We start from the raw sequence: 12,563 nt of genomic DNA on the forward strand, positions 1-12,563 counted from the left end.
GTTACCAGGTGATGAAGAAATGTAAAAAAATAAAACAGCAGACTTCTCAGCTCCATCTTTATTTGGCATCCCACATAATCCAATAAAATCTTTAAGAGTCAACAGATTCCACCGTCCGCCCAACAAAATTTCTCCCAATAAAAATGTAAAACTAGAAGGTGGAGATTGATAAAAAGCCAGCGTTCATGGCCGAGGAGCACGAAGAGGCAAGAAACAGGCAAGCTAGGAAAAAAGGTCTTCTGCGTACATACGATAGTTTACCAAACACAACACGGAGAAAAGTCTTCAACCATTTCTGAAGAAAAGCGCCATGGTTACCCCGGGTTCTGCCTCCAGAGCGGAGCTAACTGCCCCGCCTGTCGCCCCCTGCTGGCCGATCACGAGAACAAACTGAACCAAAACAAGAAAAGTCAAGGAAAAAATATGGCGGTGTGAACCGTCCATGTGAGCCCCGCTTAAGTCCCGCCCACAGCGAGGGAGGCGGCTCACATCCTGGCCCCCCCTCGCCCTCTGCTGGAGATCGGAGGTCATCGCAGGATGTTAATGGGTACAACTGGAGTGAGTAACGCAGGTGAGCGGGGTGGGAGGGATTTCCAAGTTGAAGGCATTTGCCCTCATTGCCCCCCACTCCCCCTGTTTTCCTGCCCAGACGCCCCAAAGAAAAGAGGGGCGGGTCTGCAGACCCCCTGAGCAGAGGCTGTTGTGGGGGGGGAGGGGCTCGCTGCCTCGGTCGAGGTGACCGGGAGTGTGGGAGGGCGGACGAAGCGTCCCCGGCTTCCCAGTGGCTCCCCCCGGTGTGTGGCCCCGGTGCTGCTGGTTCCGACGCCCCAGACCCGCTGGACTGTGGTGGATCTCCAGGCCTTCGCTGGACCAACGACAGGATCAGCACGGCGTTCACACCCAGGCCGTCCAGCCCTCGTACAGCTGCGACAGGTTGTCCAAGTTAGTCGCCTCTTTGATGACAAAGTCCACCTGAAAACACACCACACATGTCTCCAATCAACATGGACACCATCTGCTGAGTCATGCTCCCAGTAAAGCCTGCACAGTCATGGTACCAGAACATTATTTAAGTCATGGTAGAGTGTGTCTCTGCTGAGTGATGGTAGTGGAAAATTCTTCTGAGTCATGGTGCCAACAGCCTTTGCTGAGTCATGGTGTCAGAGCAGTCTGCAGTCATGGAACCAGAAGCCTATGCTGAGTCACGGTACCAATACCTTCTGCTGAATCATGGTAGCAGGACAGTCTGCACAGTCATAGTAACAGAACATTCAGCTAAGTTATTGTGCCAGAACATTGTGCTGAGTCATGGTAGCAGAACATTGTCCTGAGTCATGGTACCAATACAATGTGCTGAGTCATAGTACAAACACCTGTTGAGTCATGGTAGCAGAATGCTGTGCAGAGTCATGGTACAAACACCTGTTGAGTCATGGTAGCAATATGCTGTGCAGAGTCATGGTACAAACACCTGTTGAGTCATGGTAGCAGAATGCTGTGCTGAGTCATGGTACAAACACCTGTTAAGTCATGGTAGCAGAATGCTGTGCTGAGTCATGGTACAAACACCTGTTGAGTCATGGTAGCAGAATGCTGTGCTGAGTCATGGTACAAACACCTGTTAAGTCATGGTAGCAGAATGCTGTGCTGAGTCATGGTAGCAGTCGTCAGTAGTGAACTTTACCTGCTCCGTGACGCTCATCCTCCGGTTGGGATCGACGTCTCTTCCCTCCAGCTTGGCCTTCACTCTCTTCCACACACTGACGGCGTACGAGTTTCTCTCCTGGACCGCTGCAACACAACCAGCCAGTCAGACCGTGTATACAGTGTGTACAGTGAGTGAAAAATGTGTGTACAGTGTAGAGTGGGAACAGTGGGAACAGTGTGTACAATGCACATACAGTGTGTGAATAGTGTGTACAGTATGTGTACAGTGCATGTACAGTGAGTACGGTGCGTATACAGTGTACAGTGTACAGTGTATGTGTGTGTGTACAGAGCATGTGCAGTGTGTGTGTAGTGAGTACAGTGTGTAGAGTGAGTACAGTGTGTACAGTGTGTGTCTACGGTGAGTACAGTGTGTGTCTACGGTGAGTACAGTGTGTGTCTACGGTGAGTACAGTGTGTAGAGGCAGTAGAGTGAGTACAGTGTGTAGAGTGAGTATAGAGTGTACAGCCACCTCGTCCAGTCTTGGGGTCGCGTGCCGCCCTCTTGGGGCTGGGGTTCAGACCCTTGCTGTTGAGCAGCAGGGTGCTTGGTGGGGTGTCGGTTGGAGTCCCCTGGTTACGAGGCAGAGCTTTACGAGTGTTCTGAGACATGGAGTCTGGCTGAGTCTTCACCACGCTGCACCTGACGGCTGGACACATGAAAACACATGATCCTCTCACCACCAGTGTCCCCCTCTCCCTCACACCCTCAGTCTCACCCCCACATCGTCAGTCTCACGCTCTCCCCACACCCTCATCTCACCCTCACCCCCTGTCTCACCCTCTCCCCCACACCCTCATCCCACCCTCTCACTCCAACACCCTCAGTCTCACCCTCTCCCCCACACCCTCATCTCACCCTCTCCCCCACACCCTCAGTCTCACCCCCACATCGTCAGTCTCACGCTCTCCCCACACCCTCACCCCCTGTCTCACCCTCTCCCCCACACCCTCATCCCACCCTCTCACTCCAACACCCTCAGTCAGTCACACCCTCAGTCTGACCCTCTACCCTACACCCTCTCACCCCCTCAGTCTCACTCTCCCCCCCACACCCTCAGTCTCACCCTCTACCCTACACCCTCATCTCACCCTCTCAGTCTCACCCTCTACCCTACACCCTTATCTCACCCTCAGACTCACCTCCACACCCTCAGTCTCACCCTCTACCCTACACCCTTATCTCACCCTCAGTCTCACCTCCACACCCTCAGTCTCACCCTCTCACTGGGAGGAGATAAACTGTACCTGCTGCGAAGCTGGTCTGAGCTCCACACACCGGACTGGAACAGTCACTGTCTCTCTCTGTCACCAGAGGAGAGGCGAAGCCCACCAGCCCGTTATATACACTGTGGAGAGGGAGAGGGGGGGGGGAGAGAGAGGGGGGGAGAGAGAGAGGGGGGGAGAGAGAGGGAGAGAGTGAGGGTGTGTGTGTGTGTGTGTGTGTGTGTGTGTGTGTGTGTGTGTGTGTGTGTGTGTGTGTGTGTGTGTGTGTGTGTGTGCGTGCGTGCGTGCGCAGACCTCTGGCTCTGGCTGTGCAGCTCCTTCAGAGTTCCAGGGATCTCCTCCAGCAGCCCCAGCTGCTCTGGACCTCGGTTCTGCCCGCTGGCCTGCACCACGCTGAACAGCGCCACCTGCACATTGTCCTGCCACGCTTTGTACTCCAGCAGGAAGTGCCGCACACTGCCCTCATATGCCACCTCCTCGCCGTCGGCCAGCGCCGCCTCCTCGTCCTGCAGACAGCAGAGAGGCGGGGACTCTTCAGGACAGAACATGTGAGCGCACGTTTGGATTCTTATTCAACCGAATGAAAGAGCAGTTTGAGTTAAAGCAGAACATGTTGTCAAGAGAATAAAACAAGCTTTGATCATCAGGTGGAGGGCTGAGATTATATTCTATGAATCACCTCACCTGTAATCAGCATTTTGATCCAAGTTGCTGATGTGACCGTGTGTGTGTGTGTGTGTGTGTGTGTGTGTGTGTAAGGTTGATTGTCTACCGGTTGGGTCAAATCAGCTGAAACGTGATCTCCATTGAGCTCAACTCTCCCACAGGACTGATTCAAAACAACGCAGCGGCACAGCTTTTTATTCTTCCCCCTCTTTCCTTCATTAAATGCTGATCTGTGCTGGTTAATCATTGCAGCCAGCCAGTGTGTTCAAAGGAAACTCTGGTTTTTCAAAATAAAAGAGGGAAGTAAAATAATTGGCAATTGTGTACAATAGAAGTGGGATGAATTTTGAACAAATACTTGTATAATGTAAGGCGAGATCAAAGGTCATCAGAATGACGAGAGTTTGAGCAACTTATTTTTAGTTTTTTTTTTTTAATCTTTTATTGGTGAAGTATCTAAAGGAGAATATTTAGGGAAATATAAAGCAAAGGACTGTGAATAGAAGGGAATAATGACGAATGACTCTGACAGCAAGAATTCCGTGGGTTCAAACTCGGGCTGAACAATTTTGGAAAATAATCTAATTGAGATTTTTTTTCCTCAATATTGCGATTTAATATGCAATTATTTTTTCAAGCTCCTCTTCTCATGTATTTTTCAACAAACATAAGTAATAAATCAATGTGTATTATAATAAAGAATATCAGATTTATTATAGATAAATTGTTCTTTCCTATAGGCGAGGCTTATGTTAAGATAAAGTCACATGAAGCATGTATTAATATGAAAGACAGTTTATTTATCTTCTACTTCAATTACAAAAAAAAAACTTACTAAGTACTGTGACTTGCAGTCTTGTAGCGTTCACCACAACAAGCCAACCACTTGTCCAGTGACCCAGCCTAAACCAGGCTGGGTCACTATACTAATGCTGCGCTGGACATTAAGGATTTTGAGCGGTTTGCTCATCTACACTGCAGTAGGGAAGCATCGAGCCACGTTGTTTCACTTCTGATCCGATCCTGATACTTAAATTTGTATATCTGCCGATACTATTCTGATACCAGAGCGCTGTTTGGTTTAATATTATTATTATCATTATTGTTGACTTTATATGAGGCTGTAATAAACTCTTCTCTACAGTAAAGTATGAAATGTACTAAAGTATACATGTACTCTCTCTAAAGACAACTTGAGGTTAGTATCAGGACAGAAAAGGAAGCAGTACAAAGTATTTTAGTTCCATGTGGACAATGTGGGGGTCTGCGTGACGTCATCATCTCATAATAAACTAGTTCTACCTTTAGAACCTCAGAATGACTTTATTATTCCCTGGGGAAACTCTTGAGCAAGGCAGCAGCAACACAATGTTTCCAGCTCTAACGCAGCTCCAACCATTGGGACTATTTCCAGGGAGTTTAGTGTGGAGTAGGACGCAGCTTCACGGAGGTGTGAATCTCCTGCTGACAGCCTGGAGGAGCTGCTGCTCATTGTTCTGATGTCAGAGCTGTTCTCCTCCCAGAGCTGGAGGCTGAAAACACTGAGGTCTGGCTGCAGAGCGCCGCCCTGCTGGACTACGGCTTTGCTAACATCCACGTTGCTGCGTTGCTTTGCTAACATCCACATTGCTTTGTTGCTTTGCTAACATCCACATTGCTGTGTTGCTTTGCTAACATCCACATTGCTTTGTTGCTTTGCTAACATTCACGTTGCTTTGTTGCTTTGCTAACATTCACGTTGCTGTGTTGCTTTGCTAACATCCACGTTGCTGTGTTGCTTTGTGGTGTTGTGAGACTAAAATCCGTCCAAACAGCAACATGTTGCCATGAAAAGTTGGATAGCACAGTGCTACTTCCCTAGCCTGCTCGCTGGCTGCAAACTGTGGACTGGATTTGCTGACTCATTCCTCCTGGTCTCATTGAGACCCGCCTCCCTTCAGGAAATCCAGTCCACAGTTTGCAGCCAGTGAGCAGAGCAGCAGCAGGGAAACACTGGGGATCATTTCAGTACCATGAAGCAGACCAGGATCATGGATCAGGAACCTCTGCAGGCTGGATCAGAAATTTCTGATCCATGAATTCCGTTGATATCGGAACCCGATCCCGGATCGGATCGGCTCCGTCCCTAAAAACCACGAGCCCGTTCAGGCAAGGTGGGCAGATGATTCACTTGCCTGAGCAAAACTTTTACCAGCCCTGGACGGTGGGACAGTCCTTAATGTCCAGCCCATTAAATGGGCATCATATCTTTCGCTATGAACTCCGCTATGGTCGGAGTTATTTCCTCCTGCTGTTTCGAATTATGTTCATAAGGAGTAATACTGCTGCTCTGCTCCGCTCGCTCACCACGTATATGTGGGCGCATGACACGCGCAGGACACGCAAGTCGTCACGTGACCAGATCACGTGAGCAGTCAAATCGCAGCCCTTGCAATTAGAAAATCACGTTTTATCTTATCGCGATATTATCGCAAATGCAATTAGTCGTTCAGCCCTCGTTCAAACCCAGCCCACAATTTTAACCACACTTAGTCACGCAGGGTCTTGAGGGGGTAAGCCGCTTTCGGGGTTCTGCCGCTTGTCAGCGGTAGAACGCCCGGGCCCCGCTACCCCCCAATTTTAAACCGCACCATAGACACACACATTGCATCCACCTTTTCAAAACACAAAGACACACCCTTACATACATCCAACACACATATAGGGCAGGGGAAGGGCGGGAGATGTGGCTCCCCCCAGCACCTCCCGCTGGGGTCCCGCCCTGGCCCGGGGTGAGTGTGGCTGGAATGCGGGGGGCGCGCTCCCTCGGGCGTGGCGCTTGTGGGGGGGCTGGGGTGAGGTGCTCCTTCTCCATTTGCTGTCGGATTGGTGGAGGTTGGGATACCGCGGTGGCCGGCCGGGGTGGGCGAGAGTCATCACTCCCCCCCACGTCCCGAGTGTGTGTCTGTGTGTGTGTGTGTGTGTGTCTGTGGTGGGCCTGTTCCCGGGGGTGCGGCGGGACTCGCCGCCGGGGTTGGGGGAGCTCTCGGCCCGGGGGCCCTGCTCCGGCCTTTTCTCGGCTTGGGGCCTGGGGCCCTGTGCCCTTTATCCTTCTCTTGTGGGCTCCTCTTTCCTGGGGGGGATTCCTCTCTGCATTCTCCGTCTGGTGCTTTTTGGGCGGGGGCGTGGCTCTCTGGGGTGTTTCGCTGGGGCCTCCCCGGGTCTGGGGGGCTTCCGTGTGCCGGGGTGGCGGAGCCCGGGCCCGATGGCCTCGGACCCCGGGGTGTCGCCATGGGTCCCCCCACGACAGTTCCGGACACACCCAGTGGGCACGCACGCACCCCCACCCCCACCCACCCACACACACTTCCACTCCTCATGAGATGTGTCACTGATGTCACTTGTTTTCTGTCGTCATTCTTTCAACTCTCAAAATCATGTTTTTGTTCTGTTGTTGCTTCTTTGTTAATTCATGTTCCTGCTTCACGTTACTGTCTAGATAGAGCTGCTCAGGCTGGTTAATCTAAGAAATCATTTTACTGTCTAGATAGAGCTGCTCAGGCTGGTTAATCTAAGAAATCATTTTACTGTCTAGATAGAGCTGCTCAGGCTGGTTAATCTAGAACATCATGTTACTGTCTAGATAGAGCTGCTCAGGCTGGTTAATCTAGAACATCATGTTACTGTCTAGATAGAGCTGCTCAGGCTGGTTAATCTAAGAAATCATGTTACTGTCTAGATAGAGCTGCTCAGGCTGGTTAGTCTAAGAAATCATCTTACTGTCTAGATAGAGCAGCTCAGGCTGGTTTAATCAAAAAACAGTTGGAAAGTATTTGGATCAGTGTGATAACTGCAAATAATATATGTAGCACAACAAGGATATTGTATGTTATCCCCCCTCCCCCTCCCTCCTCCCCCCTCAAACTTTCTTCTCTCTTTTCTCTTCTCTCTCTCTTTGAGCGTTCCCCCCCGGTCGTGTACGGCAGCCATGCCAACTTCTGACTCCGAAGGCAACAGGAGGAGACTCCAGGTCTCTCCCTGTTGCAAGACCAAAAACTGTTCTGACTCCGAAGGCTCTCAATCACATCATATTGTTGGCCCAAGCTGCCGAACAGGACAAGGGAAAAGAAAAAAAACAAAAAAAAAAACCCAGCCCAGGGCCTATCTGTGTTGAGTTTGCATGTTCTCCCTGTGTGTGGTTTCCTCCAGGTTCTCCGGTTCCCCCCACAGTCCAAATAACATGCACCAGGGACCATGAGCAAGACCCTTGATAGGTAAATTCGGCGAAGAAATTCATAATGTATGATTCTTCTTCTTCCTCTTCTTTAATAGTCTCGTATCTTTTGTTGGTCTAGTACAGTATTTATCTGTCGTACATCAGTGTGCAGTTTGTTTCATCCTCCTCCTGATTTCTGTGGTGTGTTTCATGTTGGATTTCTGTAGACTTGTTATATTTGACTATTCACTGTACTTGTGCTTTTGATATCTGGGTGAGATGGTTTGAGGGTTCATCCTGGGGCTGGACGTGGGCAGGATGTCACCTTTTGGGTGGAAAGTGGCCACCAGATGGCTTTGCTGTGTTTTGGTAGAGGGAGGTCTCCATCCCTGGTGTTTAAAATGCAGTTGATGAGTCAGTTGATGTTAACTCCCTCTGCTAGCTCCACAGCTAATTGCTTCAGAATCTTTTGGTGATATTAGAACCAAAGTTACGTATGTAACTACACTTCTATTAATCCCAGATGACAGCCAGAGGCAGTGCTTGAAGCACTAGATGATCATCCTTACGCAGGTCAACAATATTATGACAACAATCACTCATGACCTCCTGGTGGGTCATGTGAGTCTATATAGTCACGTGACACCGGAAGCTCAGTCTCTTAACTTCTCGCGAGCACACAAGGATTCCGAGGGACTCAACGCTCTGGCGGTCAACCGTGATTCTAAGAACCGTAGTTAGACGGGACACTTGTTATCCATCACTCTACTGGATGATGTATAACAACGAAGTCACGAGGAACCTCCAATTCAGGAGAGCACACACCTCATGACCCAGAAGAGTGCTGTCTCAGAACCCCCTCCAGTGGGTGGGACACCGCCATATTTACTTTGGAGAACCTTGCAAACGTAGTTCGCGGAGTCACCGCACAGACTACATCCAGTGGGACCCCACTTGATGCAGCCCAGGAAGTCGACAAGCTCCTCGTCATATGGCAGCGTACACCATGCTGTTATACATTAGAGCCACTTCAGGTCTGCCTGGTCCATGGGCTCAAATGGCAATGGACAAGTCCTATGTTGGAGCCACTAGTCGGCCAGGCGGGCACAGCCTACAGGCACCCCTCAAGAAAAGGGTCACTCTTTTGCCACTGCCAACCCAAAGCACCATTGATGCCAGCATGAGAGCATGGAATGGCGGCAACGTACACCTTAACTGTGGATGGAGCCTGTCCTTTGTTAAGAAGGTCCTGTAGGAACTGCAGTATTGAGGCGACCGAGCAATGTACGCGTCCAACCCACGGCCCCGACACCAGTGGAGGAACAGTGTCCACCTGTTTGCGTACAATTTCCATGTCGGTAGTGCACGAGCAGTTGAGATGGTAAACACTACGTCCTCACTGTAGACTGAGGCAGTACCCCTTGGACGTTCAGCAACCACAACCACAGCTGGAGGCGACTGGGATCGAAGTGCATAATCTTCCCCCTGAACGGGGACAGAAGATCCCTCCTGTGTGGTAGACGTCTGGGCAAGCTGCAGCAGTGGAAACCATGTTCTGGCCGGCCAAAATGGGTCCACCAGGATCATTTTGTGCCCTTCTTGAGAGACTCTCAGCGGCGTTGGGAATATAAGTGGGAATGGTAGGAAGGCATGTAGTACGGTTGTGCGCCAGCTGTGTGCCAGTGCGTCCAGACAGAGACAACTGGCATCGTCTTTGAGGGAAAACCACAGACAATGCGTGGAGCAAAAAGGTCGACTTCTGCCCTGCCGAAGGTCGGCCAAACCTGGGCTACCACTGCCGGGTGAAGCCTCCACTCCCCTGGCAACAGTGACTGGCGGGACAGAAAGTCCGCAGCCACATTCTGCCCTCCTGGTATGTGCATGGCCCTCAGACTGGCCAGGTGTAGTGCCGCCCAAGTCATGATCTGAGCGGCCAACCTCAATAAGGCCCCATACCGGGTTCCCCCTGGTTGTTGATGTGAAAAACCACACTGGTGTTGTCAGAAATCTCAACGTAACATGCTGTTCCCGGAGATGTGTCAGGAAATGCTGTAGTGCCAATTGCACAGCCATCAGTTCCAGAAGATTGATGTGTTGTGCTCGTTGACAAGGTGACCATGTTCCCTGCACCATCCGCCCTTGCCACGTTGCTCCCCAGCCCTGGAGAGACGCATAGGCATGGACGATCTCCCAACGAGAAGGACGGGAGCCTCGGGGAACCCCTTACGTGAGGTACGCTCTCTGTCTCCACCGAGACAGGGACAGCAGGAACTGAAGAGACACGTGCAGCCACCTGTATCTGTGATTGTGACGGCCGGGGTCTAGATGCGGCCCGTTGAGCCACATCTGAATTGGGCGAAGAGACAGCAGTCCTAGTGAAGCCACTGTCGATGCTGCCACCAGCTTGCCAAGAAGGTCACTGTATAGGACATACTGGAGAGCCCGCCCACGCTGGAACTGTGGGAGCATGTCCAAAACATCCTGGACCTGCTGCGGTGAGAGGCGCGTGGTCATGGTCTGTGAATCCAATACCATCCCAAGGAAGGTGGTTACCTGGGTAGGGCCCAGATTTGCTCAGGTTGACGCGCAAGCGTGATCATCAAGATCTTAAAGCAATGCCTCTGGCGTTCTGACAGGATGAAATAGAACTGATTTGGCATCGCAGCCTGCCAAGCAAGGCTCCGCCTAATGCCATTATTCCCATCACCGGTGTATTGTGTGTGTACCTTGGCCATGGCCCTCAGCAGGTGTGTGTATTGTGTGTGTACCTTGGCCATGGCCCTCAGCAGGTGTGTGTATTGTGTGTGTACCTTGGCCATGGCCCTCAGCAGGTGCTTGACGTCCCCCAGCTGTTTGTTGTGGTTAGACAGGATGGCCTTGATTGAGTCCACCAGGACCTGTAGCGTTTCCCCGCAGGCCTCCAGCTGCTGCTCGCGCTCCTCCAGTCTCCGTTGCTCGCTGCTCTGCTCGTCCTCCAGCTGCCTGCGGGCGGCGTTCAGCCAGTCGGGGCTGCCGATGGGCGCGTCGGGCAGCGGCCCCTACAGCAGACACAGATTAGAGCCTGTCTGGGGTCAGGGGGGGTCAGGGGGTGAAGAGGACACCCACCAGCCTCTGCAGCAGCTGCAGCTCCAGAGGAGACACCGTGCTGCTGAACTGAGCTGCGTACGAACACGTCTGCTGGCTCCGCTTCAGCAGCTCGAACAGCGCTGCGTCCATGCTGAGCACCTCAGGGGAACGCGTCCGAAGACCCTCGAAGTTCAGGATGGTGGAGCACAGGAACGAGACCTGCAGGACAAAATTCATCAAACACATCCAGACCGAGGCTATTGCTAATGCTGAAACATTTAAAGCACCATCACAGAAAATTATCACAATCTAACCAAACAAAGCTGTTTCTAAATGTTTTCATCAAAGAGGATTTCTTGACACCAGTCCAGGCAGCTTTTTCTTTGGAAATTACAGAGTGCAGTGTGCCTTTGTCCAGTAAATTCTGCTTCTTGCTGCTAACATCCACTCACATCAATGTAGATATAACTTTCCTAATAATGCAAAATATGTCAAAGTAAAACTATTCAGTGAATAAACACCACTGATTTTGAAAAAAGCTACATCCAATAAATAAAATGCTCCATTAACATCTATCCATCCATTGTCCACTGCTTATTCGGGGCCGGGTCGTGGAGGCAGCAGTCTAAGCAAGGAAGCCCAGACTTCCCTCACCCCAGACACGTCCTCCAGCTCTTCTGGTGGGACCCCAAGGCGTTCCCAGGCCAGCAGAGAGACATAGTCCCTCCAGCGTGTCCTAGGTCTGCCCCGAGGCCTCCTACCGGAGGGACATGCTCGGAACACCTCCCTAGGGATGCATCCCAAACAGATGCCCGAGCCTCAGCTGGCTCCTCTGGATGTGGAGGAGCAGCGGCTCTACTCTGAGCTCCTCCCTGGTGACGGAGCTCCTCACCCTATCTCTAAGGGTGCGCCCAGCCACCCTACGGAGGAAACTCATTTCAGCCGCTTGTATCCGGGATCTCCTTCTTTCGGTCATGAACCAAAGCTCATGACCATAGGTGAGGGGAAGAAGGAAGATCAACTGGCTCATGACCATAGGTGAGGGTAGGAACAAAGATTGACCGGTAAATCCAGAGCCTCGTCTTTTGGCTCAGCTCCTTCTTCACCACGACGGACCGATACAGCGACCGCATAACTGCAGACGCTGCACCGATCCGCTTGTCGATCTCACGCTCCATCTTCCCCCCACTCCTGAACAAGACCCCGAGATACTTGAACTCCTCCCCCTGGGACAAGGGCTCTCCACCGACCTGAAGGGGGCAAGCCACCTTTTCCGGTGGAGGACCATGGCCTCGGATTTGGAGGTGCTGATCCTCATCCCAGTTGCTTCACACTCGGCTGCGAACCGCGCCAGTGCACGCTGAAGGTCCAGGTTTGATGAAGCCAACAAGACCACATCATCTGCAAAAAACAGAGACGAGATCCTGTGGTCCCCAAACCGGACCCCCTCCGGTCCCTGGCTGTGCCTACAAATTCTGTCCATAAAAGTTATGAACAGAACCGGTGACAAAGGACAGCCCTGCCGGAGGCCAACGTGCACTGGGAACAGGTCCGACTTACTGCCGGCAATGTGAACCAAACTCCTGCTCCGGGCGTACAGGGACCGGACAGCCCTAAGCAAAAGGTCCTGGACTCCATACTCCTGAAGCACCCCCCACAGGACGTCCCCAGGGACACGGTCTAACGCCTTCTCCAGATCCAC

At 51.6% G+C, this 12,563-nt stretch overlaps 1 protein-coding gene across 3 annotated transcripts in view; it reads right to left on the reverse strand.

Moving 5' to 3' along the window:
* Window positions 1-40: 40 nt before the first annotated feature.
* Window positions 41-12,563, reverse strand: part of smg1 (SMG1 nonsense mediated mRNA decay associated PI3K related kinase) — a 97,819-nt gene continuing 85,296 nt past the window's right edge. For all 3 annotated transcript variants that reach the window (XM_080487530.1, XM_080487529.1, XM_080487528.1), the window contains exons 58-64: window positions 10,901-11,080; window positions 10,606-10,833; window positions 3,229-3,440; window positions 2,956-3,056; window positions 2,181-2,357; window positions 1,685-1,791; window positions 41-972 (exon numbers count right to left, since the gene is read on the reverse strand). In XM_080487530.1, coding sequence (XP_080343656.1) covers window positions 895-972; window positions 1,685-1,791; window positions 2,181-2,357; window positions 2,956-3,056; window positions 3,229-3,440; window positions 10,606-10,833; window positions 10,901-11,080 — 1,083 coding nt within the window. In that variant the 3' untranslated portion in view covers window positions 41-894. The remainder of the gene's footprint in view (window positions 973-1,684; window positions 1,792-2,180; window positions 2,358-2,955; window positions 3,057-3,228; window positions 3,441-10,605; window positions 10,834-10,900; window positions 11,081-12,563) is intronic.

Source organism: Lipophrys pholis (assembly GCF_963383615.2).
Source record: "Lipophrys pholis genome assembly, chromosome: 19".
In the NCBI taxonomy this organism is placed as follows: Eukaryota; Metazoa; Chordata; class Actinopteri; order Blenniiformes; family Blenniidae; genus Lipophrys; species Lipophrys pholis.